The sequence below is a fragment of the Salvelinus fontinalis genome, chromosome 32, assembly GCF_029448725.1.
Source record: "Salvelinus fontinalis isolate EN_2023a chromosome 32, ASM2944872v1, whole genome shotgun sequence".
In the NCBI taxonomy this organism is placed as follows: domain Eukaryota; kingdom Metazoa; phylum Chordata; class Actinopteri; order Salmoniformes; family Salmonidae; genus Salvelinus; species Salvelinus fontinalis.
Window position 1 is genome coordinate 22,330,857 of NC_074696.1, and position 27,544 is coordinate 22,358,400.

The window sequence follows — 27,544 nt, forward strand, 5'->3', positions numbered from 1 at the left end:
TCCTGCCTTGCTTTACACACTTCACACATATTCACTTGCTCCTAGCTACGTCTGAGGCAAGATGATCTCTGTCTGTTAGAAACAAAAACCTCTGTCGTCCTGAGATTGAGTATTGACATAGTGTTTGTTATCAGCACTAGAGAGCAGCCTTGGTGACTAGGGCTCAGGAAGCTTATTACTGATGTTTTACGCCTCAAGGAACTCATAAACCAACTGAAACAAATGAATGAACCGATCCAGTCCATTGTACCATCTTTCAGACACAGTTTTCCTTCTTATTTTTCATGTTCTGTGTACAAGTTTATTCAATAGTTAACAGTAATATTTTACACATCATTACCCTCCTCCATAGTGTCCAACACCTCAATCTTATCCCCCTATTTTCTAAATAGACGTTCTTATAGACCCATTTTGTAACGGTCCTGACCTGTTTTATGTTGTTTTTGTATGTGTTTTTGGTCAGGGCGTGTGTTTTGGGTGGGCAGTCTATGTTTTGTATTTCTAGGTTGGTTTTTGTGTTCGGCCTGGTATGATTCTCAATTAGAGACAGGTGTGTATCGTTTGTCTCTAATTGAGAGTCATACTAAGGCAGCCAGGGTTTCACTGGGGTTTTGTGGGTGTTTGTTCCTGTGTCCTCACATGGACGGTTGAAGGTTAGTCACGTTTGTTGTTTTGTAGTTTTGTAGTGTCTTGTTTGCTGTTTTTATTAAAAGATGGCTTATTTCCCTCAATCCGCATCTTGGTCCTATCCATGCTCCTCCTCGTCTAAGGGGGAGAACAACATTGACTGCCTTTACAGAAACACCCACCACAACAGGACCAAGCGGATTGAGGAGAGAGAAAAAGAACTAAGGCACTGGACACAGGAGGAATGGTCTTGGGAGATCATGGACGGAAAAGGACCCTGGGGAAGGGTTGGAGAGAATCGCCGCTCTCGGGAGGTGAAGAAGGCAGCCACAGCCCAGGAGCGGTGGATTGAGGAGGCAGCACGTATGAGAGGCTGGAAGCCCGAGAGGCTCACCCAAGAATTTCTTGGGGGGAGGGTAAAGGGGAGTGTGGCGAAGCCGGGTTGGATACCTGAGCCAACTCCCCGGGCTTGCCGTGGAGTAAGAGGGCGTCGTACTGGTCAGACACCGTGTTATGCTGTAAAGCGCACGGTGTCCCCAGTAAGCGTGCTTAGCCCAGTGCGGGCTATTCCACCTTGCCGCACTGGGAGGGCTAGGTTGGGCATCGAGCCGAGTGCCATGAAGCCGGCCCAACGTATCTGGTCTCCAGTACGTCTCCTCGGGCCGGCGTACATGGCACCAGCCTTACAGGTGGTGTCCCCGGTTCGCCTGCATAGGCCAGTGCGGGCTATTCCACCTCGCCGCACTGGCAGGGCTACGGGGACCATTCAACCTGGTAAGGTTGGGGAGGCTCGGTGCTCAAGAGCACGTGTCCTCCTTCACGGTCCGGTATATCCGGCGCCACCTTCCCACCCCAACTCAGTACCACCAGTGCCTACACCACGCACCAGGCTTCCAGTGCATCTCCAGAGCCCTGTTCCTTTTCCACGCACTCTCCCTATGGTGCGTGTCTCCAGCCCGGTACCTCCAGTTCCGGTACCACGCACCAGGCCTAGAGTGCGCCACGAGAGTCCAGTGTGCCCAGTTCCTGTTCCCCGCACTCGCCCTGAGGTGCGTGCCCTCAGCCCGGTACCTCCAGTTCCGGTACCACGCACCAGGCCTATAGTGCGTCTCAGCCGGCCAGAGTCTGCCGTCTGCCTAGCGCCAGAGCCGTCCTGCCATGACCAGCCAGAGCCGTCCTGCCATGACCAGCCAGAGCCGTCCTGCCATGACCAGCCAGAGCCGTCCTGCCATGACCAGCCAGAGCCGCCCTGCCATGACCAGCCAGAGCCGTCCTGCCATGACCTGCCAGAGCCGTCCTGCCATGACCTGCCAGAGCCGTCCAGCCAGGACCTGCCAGAGCCGTCCAGCCAGGACCTGCCAGAGCCGTCCAGCCAGGACCTGCCAGAGCCGTCCAGCCAGGACCTGCCGGAGTCCCTAAACCAGGACCTGCCGGAGTCCCTAAACCAGGACCTGCCTGAGTCCCTAAACCAGGACCTGCCTGAGTCCCTAAACCAGGACCTGCCTGAGTCCCTAAACCAGGACCTGCCTGAGTCCCTAAACCAGGACCTGCCTGAGTCCCTAAACCAGGACCTGCCTGAGTCCCTAAACCAGGACCTGCCTGAGTCCCTAAACCAGGACCTGCCTGAGTCCCTAAACCAGGACCTGCCTGAGTCCCTAAACCAGGACCTGCCTGAGTCCCTAAACCAGGACCTGCCTGAGTCCCTAAACCAGGACCTGCCGGAGTCCCTCAGCCAGGACCTGCCGGAGTCCCTCAGCCAGGACCTGCCGGAGTCCCTCAGCCAGGACCTGCCGGAGTCCCTCAGCCAGGACCTGCCGGAGTCCCTCAGCCAGGACCTGCCGGAGTCCCTCAGCCAGGACCTGCCGGAGTCCCTCAGCCAGGACCTGCCGCCCCTTGTCCCGGTGCCGCCCCTTGTCCCGGTGCCGCCCCTTGTCCCGGTGCCGCCCCTTGTCCCGGTGCCGCCCCTTGTCCCGGTGCCGCCCCTTGTCCCGGTGCCGCCCCTTGTCCCGGTGCCGCCCCTTATCCCGGTGCCGCCCCTTATCCCGGTGCTGCCCCTTATCCCGGTGCTGCCCCTTCATTTAGGTGGTGTTAGTGGGAGGGTGGTCATTGGGAGGGGGGTAAAGAAGCGGGGATTGATTATGGTGGGGTGGGGACCTCGCCCTCAGCCTGAGCCACCACCGTGGTCAACTGCCCACCCAGACCCTCCCCTGGACTTTGTGCTGGTGCGCCCGGCGTTCGCACCTTGAGGGGGGGGTTCTGTAACGGTCCTGACCTGTTTTATGTTGTTTTTGTATGTGTTTTTGGTCAGGGCGTGTGTTTTGGGTGGGCAGTCTATGTTTTGTATTTCTAGGTTGGTTTTTGTGTTCGGCCTGGTATGATTCTCAATTAGAGACAGGTGTGTATCGTTTGTCTCTAATTGAGAGTCATACTAAGGCAGCCAGGGTTTCACTGGGGTTTTGTGGGTGTTTGTTCCTGTGTCCTCACATGGACGGTTGAAGGTTAGTCACGTTTGTTGTTTTGTAGTTTTGTAGTGTCTTGTTTGCTGTTTTTATTAAAAGATGGCTTATTTCCCTCAATCCGCATCTTGGTCCTATCCATGCTCCTCCTCGTCTAAGGGGGAGAACAACATTGACTGCCTTTACACATTTCTTTTGAATAATTGTTGTTTTGTACTTTTCACGTGTCTAATACATGTGACCCTGTAGCCATTCACAGCCCACAATCTGATTTAATGTGGCCCCCACTTCTAGTTCAGGCTAAGCCTTCATTTACACACACCTCTCTTTGTCATTAGTCTTGACTGGGAGCCAATTCCCTCTATTATCTGCATTAGTACTATTTCTTTATTTTTTCTCTCTTTTCTTTTCACATACACCCCTCTCTTTGCTAATAGCCCGGACCCATGTCTCCTATCTTCTAAATGTAATGGTGTTTACCCTACTGCATAGCGGCCTCTATAAGTCAGCCAGTAATAGCTAGTCCTGATTCACTGCTCTCCACAGGCTCAGTTAGTCTTCCTTTCTTCCGTTCTTTCTTTCTTTCCCTCTTAATTGCTCTTCCTTCCTTCCTTCCTTCCTTCCTTCCTACCTACCTACCTACCTACCTACCTACCTACCTACAGTGGGGCAAAAAAGTATTTAGTCAGCCACCAATTGTGCAAGTTCTCCCACTTAAAAAGATGAGAGAGGCCTGTAATTCTCATCAACTTCAACTATGACAGACAAAATGAGAAATAAATCCAGAAAATCACATTGTAGGATTTTTAATGAATTTATTTGCAAATTATGGTGGAAAATAAGTATTTGGTCAATAACAAAAGTTTATCTCAATACTTTGTTATATACCCTTTGTTGGCAATGACAGAGGTCAAACGTTTTCTGTAAGTCTTCACAAGGTTTTCACACACTGTTGCTGGTATTTTGGCCCATTCCTCCATGCAGATCTCCTCTAGAGCAGTGATGTTTTGGGGCTGTTGCTGGGCAACACGGACTTTCAACTCCCTCCAAAGATTTTCTATGGGGTTGAGATCTGGAGACTGGCTAGGCCACTCCAGGACCTTGAAATGCTTCTTACGAAGCCACTCCTTCGTTGCCCGGGCGGTGTGTTTGGGATCATTGTCATGCTGAAAGACCCAGCCACGTTTCATCCTCAATGCCCTTGCTGATGGAAGGAGGTTTTCACTCAAAATCTCACGATACATGGCCCCATTCATTCTTTCCTTTACACGGATCAGTCGTCCTGGTCCCTTTGCAGAAAAACAGCCGCAAAGCATGATGTTTCCACCCCCATGCTTCACAGTAGGTATGGTGTTCTTTGGATGCAACTCAGCATTCTTTGTCCTCCAAACACGACGAGTTGAGTTTTTACCAAAAAGTTATATTCTGGTTTCATCTGACCATATGACATTCTCCCAATCTTCTTCTGGATCATCCAAATGCTCCCCTAGCAAACTTCAGACGGGCCTGGACATGTACTGGCTTAAGCAGGGGGACACGTCTGGCACTGCAGGATTTGAGTCCCTGGCGGCGTAGTGTGTTACTGATGGTAGGCTTTGTTACTTTGGTCCCAGCTCTCTGCAGGTCATTCACTAGGTCCCCCCGTGTGGTTCTGGGATTTTTGCTCACCGTTCTTGTGATCATTTTGAGCCCACGGAGTGAGATCTTGCGTGGAGCCCCAGATCGAGGGAGATTATCAGTGGTCTTGTATGTCTTTCATTTCCTAATAATTGCTCCCACAGTTGATTTCTTCTAACCAAGCTGCTTACCTATTGCAGATTCAGTCTTCCCAGCCTGGTGCAGGTCTACAATTTTGTTTCTGGTGTCCTTTGACAGCTCTTTGGTCTTGGCCATAGTGGAGTTTGGAGTGTGACTGTTTGAGGTTGTGGAAAGGTGTGTTTTATAAATTTTTACATTTTAGTCATTTAGCAGACGCTCTTATCCAGAGCGACTTACAGTAGAGTGCATACATTTTTATTACATTTTACATACTGAGACAAGGATATCCCTACCGGCCAAACCCTCCCTAACCCGGACGACGCTATGCCAATTGTGCGTCGCCCCACGGACCTCCCGGTTGCGGCCGGCTGCGACAGAGCCTGAGCGCGAACCCAGCCCAGCCTGGGCGCGAACCCAGAGACTCTGGTGGCGCAGCTAGCACTGCGATGCCGGGTGGCCGGGTGGCTTATTATACTGATAACAAGTTCAAACAGGTGCCATTAATACAGGTAACGAGTGGAGGACAGAGGAGCCTCTTAAAGAAGAAGTTACAGGTCTGTAAGAGCCAGAAATCTTGCTTGTTTGTAGGTGACCAAATACTTATTTTCCACCATCATTTGCAAATAAATTCATTAAAAATCCTACAATGTGATTTTCTGGATTTTTTTTCTCTAATTTTGTCTGTCATAGTTGAAGTGTACCTATGATGAAAATTACAGGCCTCTCTCGTCTTTTGAAGTGGGAGAACTTATCTTTTGAAGTGGGAGAACTTGCACAATTGGTGGCTGACTAAATACTTTTTTGTCCCACTGTACCTACCTACCTACCTACCTACCTACCTACCTACCTACCTACCTACCTACCTACTTACTCTCCCATTGCCCTGTGTTGGCCCAGCTCTCCCCTAACGGACCATAATACTCCCTAGCCAAAGACCATTCAGTGACGTGATACTGAGCACATAAAGAGCAATATTCCCTTTTTATAGGACACGATATACGATGTCCATTATAGTTTTGAGGGAAAGATGTTGACTGGACATTTTTGTGAGGAAATGTTGTTATGGCTTGCTATTCATTAAGTGGAGTATAGTCTGCAGTTTGACTCTCTCCATCTTTCTATATCATCTCAAAAGATGAAATATAACATCTCTCTGAGATTTTTTATCAACTTACCTTATCCTTCTTTCTCCCTCCTCTTTCTCCCTCTCTTCTCTCTGTCCCTCTCTTCTCTCTTCTCTCTCCTCCCTCCCACATCCTCTCTCTCTCTCTGTCTGTCTCTCTCTGTAGTATTTTATCTACTGTTGTATCCTGGGTCTGGTGTCGTGTTCTGTGTTCCTGAGGATCAACTATGAGCTGAAGATGGTTGTAATGTTAGTTGCCATGGTGATCTACAACATCATCATCCTCCAGACACATGCCCCCCTGCTGGACGGATACAGTACTGCACTCTACAGCACACAGACACTGGACAGGTACACACACACACAAACACACACACACACACACACACACACACACACACACACACACACACACACACACACACACACACACACACACACACACACACACACACACACACACATACATACACACACACACACGGAGAGAGAACAGGTTAGAGAGACAGCGTTCCTTTTATGAAAACCCTGGTGTTAAACATAGGGCAGAAGCCAGAGATACACAGCCTTTAGGGAATGACTGTGGAAGTGTGTAGGGTAGAGAGATGGGCAAGCACACCAGTGTTAATTTTGACACTCTTTTTTAGATTTAAATAGTCTAGTCTTCGTCATTTCGACAAAAATATAATTTGAATAATGATTTAGTCTAGTTATTGTCAAAATGACGAAAACAGTGGGCCAGTAGTCATATTTTAATCACATCACATTTGTATTGCCTCATTAACCTATACTAAACATAAATCACTGACTTCTATGTGTACAAACATACATAGCCTTGTACTGTCAACATATTTTTCTGCATAAAATCCTATCGCATTATTTTCTTCCCAACGGCCAAATTGACAGAAGAACATAATACTCTGCAGCAGATCAAAAACTTCTGTCTAACATGAGGTCTAGTGCCACCAACTGTTTCAGTGGCTCCAGCACCGGATTTGTTGTCAACTATTTTTATCTGCGGTGTTATAATTCACCTTATAAAGTCATTAACTGTGCTTCAGACTGTGTAATAGAACACTGAGATGGTAGGCTGTTCAATAAATACTCTTTTCATCAAACATGTCCAAGCAGGAATGCATGATTCAATATATGTTGATGTGCAACCTAATCCAGTGATTGTCATGAATTGTGAGTTGACAATAGGCTATTGGTTTTATATTTTACTGTTAAAATAGGGCTCTAGAATTTCCTGAAATGTTTTGTTAAAATAGGGCTCTAGAATTTCCTGAAATGTTTTGATAAAATAGGGCTCTAGGATTTCCTGAAATGTTTTGTTCAATAGAGATGGTTTTGACTACATCTTTATGTGCTCTAATTTTGGGCTTATACACCACATGAGGAAGTGAAAACTCAAAACACATTAGCTGGATCGCTAACACTAACTATAATACCCACTGCTAGTAGTCATGTATTAATTAACATTAAAAGTAATGCCCTAAAAAGCTTTTCAGTTGTAGCCCTACTACCCTGTGCACTCGCAATGGCCGATGGGTAATTGCGCATTTCGCGTGCTTTGATATGCTTATAGCCATATCAAATATCTTGGTTGTAAAATAATTGCTGTTGACCTCAATATTAAGGATGACAAATAAAAAGTATACCCACAGAAAGCTGAGAACAAAAGTAGCTTCTCCCAAAGCTATGTATTTCCCGTAATTGGATTTTGAAATGTTATGCATTTTTTCTCTCTCCCAAAGAGCACATCAAGTGGCTCGCTCAACAGCAGCAGGTCCCTGTGGAACAGGCCCAGGGGCTGGGCAGACACTTTCATTACAGGAATCATGAGGATAATGCACTTTACTGTTTGACCAAATCATGGTTTTAGCAGCCCAAAAAATAGGATGTTTAGAAACTTTTGAGCGTGCAATTAGAAATTTTACCTGCACAGCCATATGAAAGGTTTGCAAAATACTACTAGATAATTGCAATCTGGAGCCCTTCCCCTTGAAATACTGTAGTTATATTTTTTATCAAAGTTGTGTCTTAAGTAGTGGTCTGATAGGTTGCAGCAAACTACTAGCTAGCATTTTCAATCTGTTATTAGCCTAGCTGAGCATATATATTGCGATTGATTGCTTGATTGCTTGATTTATTAGACCATTTTTAAAATGCATAAATAAGGGCGCTCCAGCATACTATTTAAGAAAATCATCAAGGATAACTGTCACGTTCCTGACCTGTTTTCCATTGTTTTTGTATGTGTTTAGTTGGTCAGGGCGTGAGTTGGGGTGGGCATTCTATGTTATGTGTTTCTATGTTGGGTTTAATGTGTTGCCTGATATGGTTCTCAATTAGAGGCAGGTGTTTGACGTTTCCTCTGATTGAGAACCATATTTAGGTAGGCTGTTCTCACTGTTTGTTTGTGGGTGATTGTCTTCCGTGTCTGTGTATGTCGCACCACACGGGACTGTTTCGTTTTCGTTCGTGTATGTAGTCTGTTCCTGTTCGTGCGTTCTTCATGTTATTATGTAAGTTCGTTTGTTCAGGTCTGTTGACTTTGTTTATTGTTTTGTAGTTTGCTCAAGTATATTTTCGTCTTCGTTATTCTTTTCTTTATTAAATTCATTATGTATTCATCACCCGCTGCGCCTTGGTCCGCTCATTCACCACAAGACGACCATTACAATAACACAATAAAGCTTAACAGCTTATTTCCATTGTGGTCCTTTTGAAGATGGAAGGGAGGATGCAACAAGGTATTGTATTGGCAACAGACAATGACAGACAAAATTGTTGTTTGTTTCAATAAATTAGCTAATTAGTACAATTCCATTTCCTGATAAACAACATTGGACAGGTACATCTCCCTTGTCTCACATACCCCTAATATATAAATCAATCCTGAACATATAAAACAATGAATCCATAATATATATAAGACAATCACAATAGGCACCAAAAGGCAGACCATATGCTATCCCGGGAATTTTCTTCTCACCCTTCTACTAGAGTCTTACGACTCACTTTGGAGACATGCCACTATTTAGCCGTTTTTTCAGTGAGAACTTTAAACTACTTTTAGAGGTTGTACATTTCAAATTCTTCGGAAGAATCGTATAAAAAAGTTTCTTTCCCCATACCACTTCTAAATCTAAAAGGAACAGCGTCAGTTTCTCTTTTAGTGGAATAGTTGTGGTTATCCTGTACCAAGTTAAAGTAGTTATATACACTACCGTTCAAGTTTGGGGTCACTTAGAAATGTCCTGGTTTTTGAAAGAAAAGCAAATTTTTTGTCCATTAAAATAACATCAAATTGATCAGAAATACAGTGTAGACATTGTTCATGTTGTAAATGACTATTCTAGCTGGAAACGGCAGATTTTTTATGGAATATCCACATAGGCGTACAGAGGCCCATTATCAGCAACCATCACTCCTGTGTTCCAATGGCACATTGTGTTAGCTAATCCAAGTTTATCATTTTAAAAAGGCTAATTGATCATTAGAAAACCCTTTTGCAAATATGTTATCACAGTTGTTCTGATTAAAGAAGCAATACAACTGTCCTTCTTTAGACTAGTTGAGTATCTGGAGCATCAGCATTTCTGGGTTCGATTACAGGCTCAAAATGTCCAGAAACAGAACTTTCTTCGGAAACTCGTCAGTCTATTTTTGTTCTGAGAAATGAAGGCTATTCCACATGAGAAATTGGCAAGAAACTGAAGATCTCGTACAACGCTTTGTACTACTCCCTTCAGAGAAGAGCGCAAACTGCCTCTAACCAGAATAGAAAGAGGAGTGGGAGGCCCCTGTGCACAACTGAGCAAGAGGACAAATACATTAGAGTGTCTAGTTTGAGAAACAGACACCTCTTTGAGAAACAGACGCTTCACAAGTCCTCAACTGGCAGCGTCATTAAATAGTACCAGCAAACACCAGTCTCAATGTCAACAGTGAAGAGTCGACTCTGGGATGCTGGCCTTCTAGGCAGAGTTCCTCTGTCCAGTGTCTGTGTTCTTTTGCCCATCTTTCTTTTTATTGGCCAGCATCCTGGAGTCGCCTCTTCACTGTTGACGTGAAGACTCTCTCCTCGACTTTGAGCCATCTAAGGCTTTCAAAGGGGGAATGGTCAAGATGTGTAATTGCTGGAAGTTTAAGAATAATCCTGACTAATTTGTTCTGAGATGTCTATTGTACCAGGAAGAGCACACATTGTCAAAGTGGTGCTGAACAAGAGCCCCAGCCAATGACCCCCATTGCATTCTTATCCAGATATTTGGAGGTTCTTGACAGAAACCAAATTTTATGCTTTACTTTGCTTTTTTTCCCCATGCTCTCACCTGTCAGGTGGTTATCTAGCACACGTAACCAAGATAATTAACAGAGTCTTATGCTGTGACTACTATGTCACCTACTACCACCTTAAAATCAGGGGATTTCCTGTTTCACTTTGGACCTGAACAAGATGGTCATTTACTGACATTCAGAAGTTCATCACTGAGGGCTTTCTCAACCACATTTAGTTTTTGTGGGAAACCAACAGAGCAGAATCATCTGCATAGAGGAAAAGGTCACAGGCAGATTTCTGATCATTTATATACCACAGAAAGATGATGTCTCTTGAGGTCAGAGGTATTTTTCCCCATCAACTTGTGGGTGTAAACACTGTCTTCTTCTGTGGAAATGTTGCATTTGGTCTTTTTTGAATCTACACAATAAAATGGGTCAAAACATTGGCCCTGTTTTGTATTATATCCCTATTTCTCTCCCCAATTTCGATCTTGTTTCATCGCTGTAACTCCCCAACGGGCTCGGGAGGCGAAGGTCCAGTCAAACGTTCACCGAAACAAGACCCGAAAAAAATGCGCTTCTTAACACCCGCACACTTAACCCGGAAGCCAGCTGCAGCAATGTGTCAGAAGATATACAGTTCAACTGACGACCGAGGTCAGCCTGCAGGCGCCTGCCCGACACAAAGGAGTCGCTAGAGCGTGATGAGCCAAGTAAAGCCCCCCGGGCCAACCATCCCCTAACCCGGACGATGCTGGGCCAATTGTGTGCCGCTCTATAGGACTCCCGATCACGGCCGGTTGTGATACAGCCTAGGATTGAACCCAGGTCTGTAGTGACGCCTCTAGCACTGTGATGCAGTGCCTTAGACCGCTGTGCCACTCAGGAGGCCCCATCTCCCCTTTTTCTTCCGGGAGAGTAGCCATGGAGAGGATGCCTTATTTCCATCAATGATTTGTTGCCGCTGTTGTGGCACCACACCGCCAAATTGCAAATAACACTGAAAATATCTCAATCTCTCCACAAACTGTCCAGTCCACTTACTACTCAGATTTTAGTCACAGAGATAATTTAGTCTCGTCTCGTTTTCGTCAAAAAAATAAAAATAAAATAATAATAATAATAATAATGTTGTTATAGTTTTTTTCTGGGTCTATTTATGTCACGTTCTGACCTTAGTTCCTTTTTTATGTCTTTATTTTGGTTTGGTCAGGGCGTGAGTGTCACGATCGTGTGGCGGATTGACGGACCAAAACGCAGCATTTGGAAAATAAGCCATCTTCTTTTATTTTAAAGATGACGAAAAATAAACACGAAACACTTAATACAAACTAACAAAACAACAAACGATCGTGAAGCTAATAAACGTCGTGCACACACACAGGCTACAAACGTTCTGACATAGACAACTACTCACAACCAATGAAAGCCTATGGCTACCCTAAATAAGGCTCCCAATCAGAGACAACCGAAATCAGCTGTCTCTAATTGGGAACTCATTCAGGTAACCATAGACTCTCCTAGACAACTAAACATACATAGACAACACTAGACACATGTACTCAACACAAACCCATATACTATACCCAACAACCCCTTTACCATAAAAACACCCAAAACCAACAAAACACAAACATTCCCCATGTCACACCCTGACCTAACTAAAATAATAAAGAAAACAAAGAATACTAAGGCCAGGGCGTGACATAACCCCCCCCTTAAGGTGCGAACTCCGGGCGCACCATTACACAGTCTAGGGGAGGGTCTGGGTGGGCTTCCATCCACGGTGGCGGCTCCGGCTCTGGTTGTGGTCCCCACGTCACCACAGTCCCTAACCACCTCCTAGGCTTCCTCCAAATGACCCCCCTCCACATTAACCCCATTGCATTAAGGGGCAGTTCCGGACTAGGGGGCAGCTTCGGACTAAGGGGCAGTACCAGGGTAAGGGGCAGTACCAGGGTAAGGGGCAGTACCAGGGTCAGGGGCAGTACCAGGGTCAGGGGCAGTACCAGGGTAAGGGGCAGTACCAGGGTAAGGGGCAGCACCAGGGTAAGGGGCAGCACCAGGATAAGGGGCAGCTCCGGACTGAGGAATGGCAGCTCCGGACTGAGGAATGGCAGCTCCGGACTGAGGAATGGCAGCTCCGGACTGAGGGACTGCAGCTCCGGACTGAGGGACGGCCCATGGCTGGCTGACAGATCTGGCTGCTCATGGCTGGCTAACGGATCTGGCTGCTCATGGCTGGCTAACGGATCTGGCTGCTCATGGCTGGCTGACGGATCTGGCTGCTCATGGCTGGCTGACGGATCTGGCTGCTCATGGCTGGCTGACGGATCTGGCTGCTCATGGCTGGCTGACGGATCTGGCTGCTCATGGCTAGCTGACGGATCTGGCTGCTCATGGCTAGCTGACGGATCTGGCTGCTCATGGCTAGCTGACGGATCTGGCTGCTCATGGCTAGCTGACGGATCTGGCTGCTCATGGCTAGCTGACGGATCTGGCTGCTCATGGCTAGCTGACGGATCTGGCTGCTCATGGCTAGCTGACGGATCTGGCTGCTCATGGCTAGCTGACGGATCTGGCTGCTCATGGCTAGCTGACGGATCTGGCTGCTCATGGCTGGCTGACGGATCTGGCTGCTCATGGCTGGCTGACTGATCTGGCAGATCCTGTCTGATTGGCGGCTCTGGCAGATCCTGTCTGGTTGGCGGCTCTGGCAGATCCTGTCTGGTTGGCGGCTCTGGCAGATCCTGTCTGGTTGGCGGCTCTGGCAGATCCTGTCTGGTTGGCGGCTCTGGCAGATCCTGTCTGGTTGGCGGCTCTGGCAGATCCTGTCTGGCTGGCGGCTCTAGCGGCTCCTGTCTGGCTGGCGGCTCTAGCGGCTCCTGTCTGGCGGACGGCTCAGTAGGCTCATGGCAGACGGGCGGCTTTGCAGGCTCATGGCAGACGGGCGGCTTTGCAGGCTCATTGCAGACGGATGGCTCAGATGGCGCTGGGGAGACGGATGGCTCAGATGGCGCTGGGGAGACGGATGGCTCAGATGGCGCTGGGGAGACGGATGGCTCAGATGGCGCTTGGCAGACGGGCAGTTCAGTCATCGCTGTGCAGACGGCAGACTCCTGCCGGCTGAGGCGCACTGTAGGCCTGGTGCGTGGTGCCGGGACTGGTGGCACCGGGCTGGGGACACGCATCTCAAGGCTAGTGCGGGGAGCAGCAACAGGACGCACAGGACTCTGGGGACACACAGGAGGCTTGGTGCGTGGTTTAGACACTGGTGGTAAAGGGCTGGAGACACGCACCATATAGCTAGTGCGTGGAGGAGGCACTGGTGGTACTGGGTTGGGGCGGGGAGGTGGCGCCGGAAATACCGGACCGTGCAGGCGTACTGGCTCCCTTGAGCGCCGAGCCTGCCCAACCTTACCTGGTTGTATGCTCCCCGTCGCCTGACCAGTGCGGGGAGGTGGAATAACCCGCACCGGCCTATGTAGGCGAACCGGGGACACCATGCGTAAGGCTGGTGCCATGTACGCCGGCCCGAGGAGACGCACTGGTGAACAGATGCGTTGGGCCGGCTTCATGACATACGGCTCAACGCTCAGTCTAGCCCGGCCGATACGTGGAGCTGAAATGTACCGAACCGGGCTATGCACGCGTACAGGAGACACCGTGCGCTCTACTGCGTAACACGGTGTCTGCCCGTACTCTCGCTCTCCACGGTAAGTACAGGGAGTAGGCGCAGGTTTCCTACCTGACTTCGCCACACTCCCTTTAAGGCCCCCCCCAAGAAATTTTTGGTTTGTACTCACGGGCTTCCAGCCTTGTCTCCGTGCTGCCTCCTCATATCGCCTCCTCTCGGCTTTAGCTGCCTCCAGCTCTTCACGAGGAAGGCGATATTCTCCCGGTTGTGCCCACGGCCCCTTACCATCCAGTATCTCCTCCCATGTCCACGAATCCTGTGTAGGTGGGTCCTGTTGCCGCTTTCCATGCCGCTTGGTCCTGTAATGGTGAGTAGTTCTGTCACGATCGTGTGGCGGATTGACGGACCAAAACGCAGCATTTGGAAAATAAGCCATCTTCTTTTATTTTAAAGATGACGAAAAATAAACACGAAACACTTAATACAAACTAACAAAACAACAAACGATCGTGAAGCTAATAAACGTCGTGCACACACACAGGCTACAAACGTTCTGACATAGACAACTACTCACAACCAATGAAAGCCTATGGCTACCCTAAATAGGGCTCCCAATCAGAGACAACCGAAATCAGCTGTCTCTAATTGGGAACTCATTCAGGTAACCATAGACTCTCCTAGACAACTAAACATACATAGACAACACTAGACACATGTACTCAACACAAACCCATATACTATATCCAACAACCCCTTTACCATAAAAACACCCAAAACCAACAAAACACAAACATTCCCCATGTCACATCCTGACCTAACTAAAATAATAAAGAAAACAAAGAATACTAAGGCCAGGGCGTGACAGTGAGTTGGGGTGTGAATTCTATGTTTTTCTATATTTTCCATTTCTATGTGTTTGGCCTGGTATGGTTCTCAATCAGGGGCAGCTGTGTATCGTTGTCTCTGATTGAGAGCCATACTTAGGTAGCCTGTTTTCCCCATTTTGGTTGTGGGTGATTAATTTCTGTTTAGTGTGTGTTGCACCTGACGGAGCTGTTTTCGGTTGTCACTTTGTTGTTTTTGTTTTGTTCAGTGTTCAGTCATTTTATTAAAAAGATGAACACTTACCACGCTGCACCTTTCTCCCGACGACAATCGTGACAATTTAGTCAGTTATCGTCTCCTCAATTGCCACTGAAAATATCACTATTTTAGTTGACGAAATTAGCACACATGTGCACACCAATAACATTGCATCCATAGCTGAAATGGTTGTTCCAGTTTAACCTCTTGAAGGGTTTAGGTGTCTTTAACAACTTTCCTAACCCTGACAGTCGTTCCATCTGTTGGATATCCTAACTCGGGCTGGATTCCAATAGTAATTACACATCCCTTTGAAAGCGAGCATAATATGAGTTGCAGGCCTGATGTGGCCTGTAAACCAGGAGTTTCCTAACACCACTGTGTTAGGGTAAAACTAGGCCATCAAAGTAAGGCCTTATGATATATGTATTGTCATATAGTTACATTTTAATTATGGCATTCCTCTAGGTACCTACTTGGTGAAAGCCACAGGCCTTTAAAACGAAAGTCTCCGTCACTAACAAATACAGTCATGGGTGGTAACTCAGCAATTCACTCTGAATAAAAGGCACCCTGGGAAGTACGCATATTAGACTTTACACCATACAGTGTTAAAACAACACACAAAAATTCCTATAACATTACAGGTGTTAATTTCCTTCACTGGGAAACAGCATCCGCACTAACCAAAGTGAGTCCAGTTTACTCTAAATCAAGTGTTACGTTTTACACTCTAGGTGTTGTGTATCACTCTACAGAAGAGTTATGCAAACATCACAATCAAGTTCATTTAAAAGGGGAACACTGCAATAGAGTTAAATCTTTAACACTTTCAAATATGTTATTTTAACACCAGCTCAGTGGGACTGTATATACTACTTCACTGAAAATAGTGTACATTTTACACTTTCTGAGTTAAATGTACACCATTGATTTTGCTGTGCGCACACATACATTTTTTAAACCTCCCGCTTTTGGCTGGATGTGTCAATGCGTAGTATTTACATGCATCATTTATGAGCAGAATTACTGTCTTACCTCAATTAGCCATGAAATCCCTAGTTTGAAAGAAACTTTTTTTCTGGAAGCTGTGCTGCACAATTTTCCCCCAATACCAGTCAGCCCCCTAGCAATTTGAGTTCAACCAATGAGCTTCAGCCCCTTGCCATATGAGTGACAGCTAGTAAGAGGCTATCATGCACACACAGCAGAGTGAGAAAGAGAGCAATGATGTGGTGCACATATCTGCACACATGTGACATAGTGTGCAATTGTGAGCGCTACTTTCTGTCTAAAAGTATACAAAAGTACTGGAGAATCTCTTTAACACTGTTCCTTCCCTCTCTGTGATCTGTGTAATAATAGGCAAGAACTTATTAGGGAATGTCTGTCGAAGCAATATTCCTCTCAACTGTCAATCAAAAGTTGTCGCTATGGAATATAACTTTATTGCCGGGGTAATTGTTGCTGCGATCATGACTGACGTTCTATGATATTGGGTTTTTGTGTTGATAGAGTGGAATTGATTTTGCTGATATGAGTGACAGTTAAAGAAAGAGGGAGAGAAAGAGAGGGAGAGGGGGGGAGAAAGAACAGAGGAGGAGATTCACTCCTGAGACCGATCAAGTTATTACATCTATAGAAAGTTGAGCTTTCAGCGGGTGACAGACTAATTATTTTGTTGTTGTTCTTTCTTCTCTTTCTCTCTCTCTCTTTCTCGCTCTACTCATCCCTCTCTTCTCAGGCCAGGCATTCTAAAGGATCTGAAGACGATGGGTTCTGTTTCTCTCTTCATCTTCTTCATCACTCTACTGGTGTTAGCACGACAGGTACCTGTTATAGCTATGGAATAACCATGTAGTAACTATGTAATAGCTATGGAATAACCATGTAGTAACTATGTAATAGCTATGTAATAACCATGTAGTAACTATGTAATAGCTATGTACCTACTATGTAACAACTGACTTCTTCTGCCTGCTTCAGTGGTGGCAAGTGAAAATAGAATTCAGTAGTCCACACAGACGGAAGACAGGGAGAGAGAGGGGGGGGGGGGTTGTACGGTCTCTTCTTTGCGGCATGGGTAGGCCTGGGTGGGCCAATAGGAATAACATATAACTTTTCAAGCCAGCATAATGTAACTTGCAGGCCTGATGTGGCCTGATGGTATAATTTTAATGATAACATTAGCCTACAGTAGGACCTCACTTGGTGAAATCCACAGGACTGAAAATGTAAAAATAACAAATTCAACAACCATGTCTTTGTCACTAACAAATACATTAATCCGTTATAAATCTACAATTCACTCGAAAAGGCAAGGCATACTGGGAAATTATAATGGGGTGTGGTTTAGTTGGGGCGTGGATTTCAATTATTTATTTTTGGCCACCTGTCAGTGGAGGTGTTGTACCAGTTGAAGTGGTCTATTGTTATGTTAATTCAAGTGAAAAGATACAGCCATTTTCATATAATTTGCATTGTATTGAGCCATCTTCTGTTTCTGAAGCATGAGGCAGAAACAGGAGAGGGGTCCCGATTGGCGCAACGGTCTAAGGCACTACATCCTAGGGTTCGATCCCACAGCTGGCTGTGACCGGGAGCCCCAAAGGTCGGCACCGTCCGGGTTTGAGAAAGGTTTGGCAGGGGAGGCTTTCCTTAGCTCATCATGCCCTAGCGACTCCTTGTGGTGGGCCGAGCGCCTGCAAGCTGACTTCAGTCGTCAGTTGAACAGTGTTTCCTCCGACACATTAGTGCGGCTGACTTCTGGGTTGAGCGAGCAGTGTGTTAAGAAGTAGGTGGCCAGTTGGGACATGTTTCAGAGGATGCATGTCTTGACCTTTGCCTCTCCTGAGTCCATTGAGGAGTTGCAGCATAAACAAGTGTATAGAAATACCTCATTTACCATAAGTATTTAGACCCTTTTCTATGACACTCGAAATTGTGCTCAGGTGCATCCTGTTTCCATTGATCTTCCTTGAGATGTTTCTACAACTTGATTCTACAATTGATTGGACGTCATTTGGAAAGGCACACACCTGTCTATATAAGGTCCCACGGGTGACAGTGCATGTCAGAGAAAATACCAAGCCATGAGGTCGAAGGAGTTGTCCATAGAACGCCGAAACAGGATTGTGTCGAGCCACAGATCTGGGGAAGGGTACCCAAAAATGTCTGCAGCATTGAAGGTCTCCAAGAACACAGTGGCCTCCATTGTTCTTAAATGGAAGAAATTTCAAACCACCAAGACTCTTCCTAGAGCTGGCCGCTCGGCCAAACTGAGCAATAAGAGGAGAAGGGCCTTGGTCAGGGAGGTGACCAAGAACCAAATGGTCACTCTGACAGAGCTCTAAAGTTAACTGTGGAGACGGGAGAACCTTCCAGAAGGACAATCATCTCTGCAGCACTCCACCATTCCGGCCTTTATGGTAAAGTGGCCAGACGGAAGCCACTCCTCAGTAAAAGGCACATGACAGCTGCTTGGGGTTTGCCAAAAGGCACATAAAGACTCTCCGACCATGAGAAACAAGATTCTCTGGTCTGATGAAACCAAGATTGAACTCTTTGGCCTGAATGCCAAGCGTCATGTCTGGAGGAAACCTGGCACCATCCCTACGGTGAAGCATGGTGGTGGCAGCATCCAGGGGTGTAAAGTACTTAAATAAAAATACTTTAAACTACTACTTAAGTATTTTTTGGGGTGTCTGTACTTCACTACATTCCTAAAGAAAATAATGTACTTTTTACTCCATACGTTTCCCCTGACACCCAAAAGTACTTGTTACATTTTGAATGCATAGCAAGACAGAAAATGGTTCAATTCACACACTTATCAAGACAACATCCCTGGTCATCCGTACTGCCTCTGATCTGGCGGACTCACTAAACACAAATGCTTTGTTTGTAAATGATGTCTGAGTGTTGGAGTGTGCCCCAAGCTATCTGTAAATTAAAAAAACAAGAAAAGTGTGCCGTTTGGTTTGCTTAATATAGGGATTTTCTTTACTATTTGTACTTTTACCTTTACTTTTGATACTTAAGTATATTTAACACCAAATACCTTTTCACTTTTACTCAAGTAGAATTTTACTGGGTGACTTTCAATTTTACTTGAGTCATTTTATATCAAGGTATCTTTACTTTTACTCAAGTATGACAATTGGGTACTTTTTCCACCACTGGCAGCATCATGCTGTGGGAATGTTTTTCAGCGCCAGGGACTGGGAGACTCGTCAGGATCGAGGCAAAGATGAACGGAGCAAAATACAGAGAGATCCTTGATGAAAACCTGCTTCAGAGCACACAGTCAAGACAAAACAGCAGTCTCTGAATGTCCTTGAGTGGCCCAGCCAGAGCGCAGACTTGAACTCGATCGAACATCTCTCAAGACACCTGAAAATAGCTGTGCAGCAACATTCCCCATCCAACCTGACAGAGCTTGAGAGGATCTGCAGAGAAGAATGGGAGAAACTCACCAAATACAGGTGTGGCAAGCTTGTAGCGTCATACCCAAGAAGACTGTAATCGCTGCCAAAGGTGCTTCAACTAAGTTTTGAATAAATAATACTTACGGAAATGTGATATTTCAATATCTTTATTTTTTTTATCAATTTGAAAACATTTCTAAAAAACTGTTTTTGCTTTGTCATTATGGGGTATTATGTGTAATGGTTAAAAATGGTTTTAAAAAATTGTTAAAAATACTGAATTAGGTTTAATTGTCACTTGTTAAATCCACTTCAATTCGTGTAGATGAAGGAGATGAGACAGGTTCATTCTTAAAACTACCTCCATACTTCCATAATTTTTTTCAACCAGTACCAGTTATCTTCAGATGAGTGCCGTGACACTGCTGGGAGTCATCGAGCAAAACGGAGAACATCATCGTGTTTGTGAGAATCACCCCTATCCACAGTGGGGTCACATTAGTTTGTGGCCAAAACAGTTCAGATGCTACAAACAAAAGTTGCCACATTGACGGTTCCGTGGGGCTTGTAGGGGCCGTAGACCACCATCTTGTTCATGAGCATCTCATCTTTCCATAGAGTGGTCATATTAGTTTGCAGGTATGATGTTTTCGTGAGAAGACCGACTTTCGGGATGTCTCATGGTCTGACAAACACCGCTGTATCTTGGCCACTTTCCACCACAGATATCTAGCTGAGAGATTTTGATGGGGATTTTTTTGTGTTATCTTACTTAGATTGACGCACCGGTGCAGCAATAGACTCTAGAGAAGGATTTTTAAGCCTTGAGACAATTGAGACATGAATTGTGTATGTGTGCCATTCCGAGGTTGAATGGCCAAGACAAAATATTTAAGTGCCTTAAAACGGGGTGTGGTAGTAGGTGCCAGGCTCACCTGTTTGAGTGTGTCAAAAACTGCAACGCTGCTGAGTTTTTCACATTCAACAGTTTCCCGTGTGTATCAAAAATGGTCCACCACCAAAAGGACATCCAGCCAACTTGACACAACTGTGGGAAGCATTGGAGTCAACACGGGCCAGCTTTCGACACCTTGTAGAGTCAATGCCCTGACGAATTGAGGCTGTTCTAAGGGCAAAAGAGGGTGCAACTCAATATTAGGAAGGTGTTCCTAATGTTTTGTACACTAGTGTTAAAACACTTCCTAGTGTTAAAAATACTTAATAAGGTGTTATTGCATAACACCATTGGTGTAAACTACATGTACTTCCTGGTGTTAAAATAATATATGAGGTACTATTGCATAACACTCAAAGTGTTAATTCCCTAACACTGACAAAGTGTAACATCATCAGCACTAAGAACAGTATTAATTGAACACTCAAAAGTGTGGACCCGTATAGACACTGGGCCAGTGTAGGGTATGGGGTACGCTTTCATGATAATTTAATGATTTTTGCTGGCCCTGGCATCAACAGATTTCTGCCTATGCCACTGCTCTGCGGTACCATCCATCACAGCTGTTCAGATTCAGATGTCCTGGAGAGTCTTGTGTACCCAAATATAACGTCCCCAGTGGACAAGAGCTGGCCCATACAGTTCCCCCTGTTGTCAAACTGGGTTATAGTCACCAGAAGGGTAGGGGCTGTGTTTGGGGATGACGCACATGTTTCATTTAATTACAGTATTTGGTTAGCTGTATTTTAAAGGATTTTAAACTTTTTGCCTGTTTCTTTATTTTAAATCCTTTCTGGGGTTGTTAAATTGTCCTCCCTTGCAGCATCTGGCTGTAAACATGAGTTAATGAAGAACAGATGAATGATTAATTAATTAACCATCATTAGCTAGTTACCTACTAAACAGCTAATACCACTGTTCCTGCCTGGCCTAGTTACCAGGCCTTCTCAACTCTTCACAAGGATGACCTAGCTAGCACCCACACACATGCATGCGTGCACGCACACACACTTACGTAGCCACTGGCCCACAGGTAGCCATAAACTCTAACACAGAACACACACACACACACACACACACACACACACACACACACACACACACACACACACACACACACACACACACACACCGGGGCGTTTTGACCTTCATCTCGGCACCCGGCTGACCTATTTAGACGTGTTTAGAAGTCCCCCAGGTGTGGATAACCAATGAGAAACCAGCGCCTACTTTATGCTAATCAGGCTGGTGTTCAGCGCTCCCTGAAGCGAAGACAGCAACGCTGCTATCCTCTGCTTTAGTGTCTTATTATCAGAGCGTTCATTTCCCATGAATACAAAACATGCTCTGAAGGGTCAGTTGGTGAGATAGCATGCGTCCCAAATGGCACCCTAATCCCTATAATAGTTCACTAGTTTTGACCAGGGCCCTTGTCAAAAGTGGTGCACTATAGGGAAAAGATTGCCATTTTGGACTGAATCTCTTATTCCGCCTTTAGATTCTCTCAATGGAAGAGGGAGAAAAATATGGGGGAGAAAAATGCCAAAATTATTATTTTCTTTTTCCATGTCGTTAAAGTTATGAGAATGTGAAGCAGTGACTCTCCAAGTGGACTATTCAAATAAATGTCACTTTGAGAACAATGTGTTTGACCCATGTGTTCTGTTCTTCTCTTACATCGTTTCATAAGTATAGTGAGTAGTGAGTCAAGACCAGTCTCCTTTCAACTTGATAAGTTCAGCAAATTCCTGAAATTGTATCACCTACATTTACAGTAATAAAAAACCATCACATAGTTCGTGCTATTATTGGTAAACCTTTACTTAAGCGTAGTCATTTAAGAGAGTAAAATAAAATGATTTATTATTTACTTTATTACCACCGTATCTTTACTGTCTCTGTGTCCTCCTGTTAACAGAATGAATATTACTGTAGGTTGGACTTCCTGTGGAGGGACAAGTTCAAGAGAGAGTGTGAGGAGATCGAGACCATGGAGAACCTCAACAGGGTTCTACTGGAGAACGTTCTACCTGCCCACGTTGCAGAACACTTCCTGGGACGCAACTGGAAGAACGAGGTGGGGCAGCGACGATTCACAGAACATAACCTTGAGAACTCAGAACCACAGAACAAAACTAATTCTTATTCTAGAACTCTTTCTGCTCGTCCCTGCTGTTCTGCCGCAATAGGCGAGACCAAAAAATTTGCCCCGCAAAACTAGAATAGTCCCAGTAAGCAGACGTATGTTCCTGACATTGAAGTTAGGTTCAATTTAGGTTCTGAATGGAAGGTGAAAAATAATTTCCGTATATTAAAAATTTTTAGGACGTTGAAAAGGCATATTCTCCGGACGTTGAAAAATACTTATTTTCCAGATGGTTAATTCAAGTTAATGTTCAGTTCTGAATGAAAGTTTTTTTTCTTTTTTTTCTAGTCTTCTATGTTTGGGCCAAATCAAGGCTGGTCAAGACCGGACAAAATCTGAACCAAACATATCCGTGGATGTGGAAATCAAAGCCGATCCGGAATTGCACCAAAAAAATACGAACAAAAGGTGTCGGCGTCAGTCCGTGCTTACTGAGGTGTAGTCTACAGTGTTGTCTGAAATTGACTTTTAGGAATGCCCATCTATGTGGTAAGCCTACTGTTTGTAAAATACAAAAAAAAGACATCCGGACAGGACCAAAAACAGACGTCCAAAAGACATTCGCTCGTGCTCATCTAAAAAGCCTATATGCCACTGGTTCAGAGAAATTCTCATTGTTTTTGGGCAGAAATAAGTGAGGTTAATGTGTTGTTGTTGTTGGAGGTGCGTCTTGGCCAGTTTAGCTCAGAAAATGCCGCCCTCGTCAATCTGCTACCATAGGTGACCACCTTATCCTGCATAATGAGCGGGCCGGCCGTGTTTCTAGAAGACACAAAATAAATGCATTCTAGAACTAACTTTAGAACCACACATTCTAACCCTATTTTAGAATTGCACTGATCCATTCCACTGACCTGTGTCTGTGTGTTTGTTTCTCTAGGATCTGTACCACCAGTCGTATGAGTCGGTGTGTGTGATGTTCGCCTCCATCCCAGACTTTAAGGAGTTCTACACAGAGTCAGACGTCAACAAGGAGGGCCTGGAATGTCTCAGACTCCTCAATGAGATCATCGCTGACTTTGACGAGGTGAGTTACTCTGTCCTCATTGGTTTCTTATCACTTCTGTCACACATCTGTGTAGGTACAATAAGGAGGCCTGCATCCATTGTGACCATATCATATGTGTAGGTATGTACGGCAGGACCAAATCGGAGCGATAGGTAGGAACAAGTCCATGTAAAGCTTTGTATGTTAGCAGTAAAACCTTGAAATCAGCCCTAGCCTTAACCTCTTTGGGCTGGGGGGCAGTATTAAGGAGCTTGGATGAATAAGGTGCCCAGAGTAAACTGCCTGCTACTCAGACCCAGAAGCTAAGATATGCATATTATTAGGAGATTTGGATAGAAAACACTCTGAAGTTTCTAAAACTGTTTGAATGATGTCTATGAGTATAACATAACTCATATGGCAGGCAAAAACCTGAGAAAAAATCCAACCAGGAAGTGGGAAATCTGAGGTTTGTAGATTTTCAAGTAAATGCCTATCCAAGATACAGTGTAAATTTGGTCCGATTTCACTTCATAAGGCTTCCACTAGATCTCAACAGTCTTTAGTACCTTGTTTCATGCTTCTACTGTGAAGGGGGAGAGAATACGAGCTGTTTGACTAAGGGGTCTGGCAGAAGGCCATGAGCTAAGTCACACGCGTGGCCGTGTGAGCGAGCTGCGTTCCCTTTCATTTCTAAAGACAAAGGAATTGTCCGGTTGGAATATTATTGAAGATTTATGATAAAAACATCCTAAAGATTGATTCTATACATCTGTCACGTTCCTGACCTGTTTTCTGTTATTTTGTATGTGTTTGGTTGGTCAGGGCGTGAGTTGGGGTGGGCATTCTATGTTTTGTGTTTCTATGTTTAGGTCACTTGTAATTAGCCTTATATGGTTCTCAATCAGGGACAGGTGTTTGACGTTTTCCTCTGATTGAGAACCATATAAAGGTTGGCTGTTCACAATGTTTGTTTGTGGGTGATTGTCTTCCGTGTCTGTGTCTGCGCACCACACGGGACTGTTTCGGTTTGTTCGTTCGTTAGTTGTAGTCTGTACCTGTTCGTGCGTTCTTCATGTTTTATGTAAGTTCTCATGTTTTAGGTCAGTCTACGTCGTTTTGTTGTTTTGTAATTTTCCAAGTGTTTTTTCGTGTTCATCTTCGTCTTTCAATAAATTAATTATGTATTCACAACCCGCTGCATTTTGGTCTTCCGATCCTTCTCTCCTCTCCTCGTCCGAAGAGGAGGAAGAACTAGACTCCCGTTACAACATCGTTTGACATGTTTCTACGAACTATAATGGAACTGTTTTTACTTTTCGTCTGGATCTAGTGCTCGCTCCTTGTGAATTTGGATTTGTGAACTAAACGCGCGAACAAAAAGTAGGAATTTGGACATAAATTATGGACTTTATCGAACAAAACAAACATTTATTGTGGAACTGGGATTCCTGGGAGTGCATTCAGATGAAGATCATCAAAGGTAAGTGAATATTTATAATGCTATTTCTGACTTCTGTTGACTCCACAACATGGCGAGTGTCTGTATGGCTTGTTTTTGTGGCTGAGCGCTGTACTCAGATTATTCCATGGTGTGCTTTCGCTATAAAGCTTTTTTGTAATCTGACACAGCGGTTGCATTAAGGAGAAGGATATCTTTAATAGGATGCCGGTGTAGAGGATAGCACTGTAATATGATCAATTATTTTGGTACTAGTCAAGATTCTATAAGCCGTATTTAGCACTAGCTGAAGTTTATTTAGTGCCTTATCCGCGTAGCCAGAGAGAGTAGAGCATTGCAGTAGTCTAATCTTGAAGTGACAAAAGCATGGATTAGCATTTCTGCATAATTTTTGGACAAAACGTTTCAGACTTTGGAATGTTAAGAAGATGGATATGTTTGTCAAAAGAGAGATCAGGGTCCAGAGTAACGGCGAGGTCCTTCACAGTTTTATTTCAGACGACTGTACAACCATCAAGATTAATTCTCAGATCCGACAGCAGATCTCTTTGTTTCTCGGGACCTAGAACTAGCATATCTGTTTTGTCCGATTTTAAAAGAAAAACATTTGTTTCCATCAACTTCCTTACGTCTGAAACACAGGCTTCCAGGGTAGGGAATTTTGGGGCTTCACCAAGTTTAATTTAAAACATGTGTGTCGTCTGTATAGCAGTGAAAGTTGACATTATGTTTCCGAAAGACATCACCAAGAGGTAGCATATACACTTAGTATACCAAACATTAGGAACATCTTCTTAATATTGAGTTGCATCCCCCATTTTTCCCTCAGAACAGCCACAATTCTTAGGGGCATGGACTCTACAAGGTGTCGAAAGCATTCCACAGGGATGCTGGCCCAAGTTGACTCCGATGCTTCCCACAGTTGTGTCAATTTAGCTGGATGTTCTTTTGGTGGTGGACAATTCTTGATATAGACAGGTAACTGTTGAGTGGGAAAACCCCAACAGCGTTGCAGTTCTTGGCACAAACCGGTACGGCTGGCACCAACTACCATACCCCGTTCAAAGGCATTTCAATATTTTGTCTTGCCCATTCACCCTCTGAATGGCACACATTCACAATCTATGTCTCAATTGTCTCAAGGCTTAAAAATCCTTCTTTAACCTGTATCGTCCCCTTCATCTCAACTGATTTTAGTGGATTTAACCTGAGGAATCATAGGTTTCACCTGGATTCAGCTGTTCAGTCTATGTCATGGGAAGAGCAGGTGTTCTTAATGTTTTGTATACTCAGTGTATAGGGAAAATAATACTGGTCCTGAAACAGAACCTTGAGGAACACTGAAACTTACCATTGATTTGTCAGAGGACAAACCATCCACAGAGACAAACTGATATCTTTCCGACAGATCGAAACCAGGCAAGAACTTGTCCGTGTAGACCAATTAGGGTATCCAATCTCTCTGAAAGAATGTGGTGACTAAGTACAGACTCAGAGCCTTGGTCTGACGCCATTCAAAAGTAATTTACCACCTTCACGAGTGCGGTCTCAGTACTATGATGGGGTCTAAAACCAGACTGGAGTGTTATGTATACATTATTTGTCTTCAAGATGGAAGTGAGTATCTGAGCAACAGCTTTATTTTATTTTTTATTTTTTTAGGAATGGGAGATTCGATTATAGGCTGATTTAGCTTTTTCAGGAGAGGCTTTATTACTGGCTCTTTCAGTGAGTTTGGTACACATCCGGAGAATAGAGAGACGTTTATTAAATTCAACATAGGAGGGCCAAGCACAGGCAGTAGCTCCTTCATTAGTTTAGTTGGAATAGGGTCCAGTAGACAGCTGGAAGGTTTAGAGGCCATGAATATTTTCGTGAATGTGTCAGGATTCAAAAACTCAAGTGTCTCCATTGATCTGAAGTCTTGGCAGTTCTGTGCAGATTCAGGACAACTGAATTTTGGAAAAATACACATATTCAAAGAGCAGTCTGTAATTTGTTTTCTTGTGATCAGGATCTTTTCATTGAAGATAAGTTCATGAAATCATCACTGCTGAAGTTCACTTCCATCCTCACTTCGAGATTGCTGCTCTCTCTCTGTGTGACAGCTGCTGTCCAAGCCTAAGTTCTAACCTCTCTCTCTCTGTGTGACAGCTGCTGTCCAAGCCTAAGTTCTAACCTCTCTCTCTCTGTGTGACAGCTGCTGTCCAAGCCTAAGTTCTAACCTCTCTCTCTCTGTGTGACAGCTGCTGTCCAAGCCTAAGTTCAGCGGGGTGGAGAAGATAAAGACTATTGGCAGCACCTACATGGCTGCTACTGGGCTCAACGCTACACCTGGACCTGAATACACACAGGTACATGACACACACACACACATAACTGTAGGGATAAATTACCTTTCTTCTCTCAATGACAGTTCATGGCGTGAATCGGAGGAGATAGATTTTAAACCCACAGAAATGATCAAACTTAGCTACAGCATCAACCCACCTCCAATTACAGGTGTAGAGCTGTATGGTGGTGCTGAACAACACTCCCTGTCATCTCTTCCCTCTCCTTCCATCTCTCCTGCCCTTTTCTGTCTATTTCGTA

At 45.0% G+C, this 27,544-nt stretch overlaps 1 protein-coding gene across 4 annotated transcripts in view; it reads left to right on the forward strand.

Moving 5' to 3' along the window:
- Positions 1-27,544, forward strand: part of LOC129830925 (adenylate cyclase type 2-like) — an 88,165-nt gene that overhangs the window by 57,816 nt on the left and 2,805 nt on the right. For 3 of the 4 annotated variants that reach the window (XM_055893764.1, XM_055893766.1, XM_055893767.1), the window contains 5 exons: positions 6,131-6,315; positions 16,719-16,803; positions 22,275-22,433; positions 23,383-23,529; positions 27,199-27,306. In XM_055893764.1, coding sequence (XP_055749739.1) covers positions 6,131-6,315; positions 16,719-16,803; positions 22,275-22,433; positions 23,383-23,529; positions 27,199-27,306 — 684 coding nt within the window. Of the gene's footprint in view, positions 1-6,130; positions 6,316-16,718; positions 16,804-22,274; positions 22,434-23,382; positions 23,530-27,060; positions 27,174-27,198; positions 27,307-27,544 lie in introns of those variants that run through there. The other variant, XM_055893768.1, reaches the window with a different exon arrangement.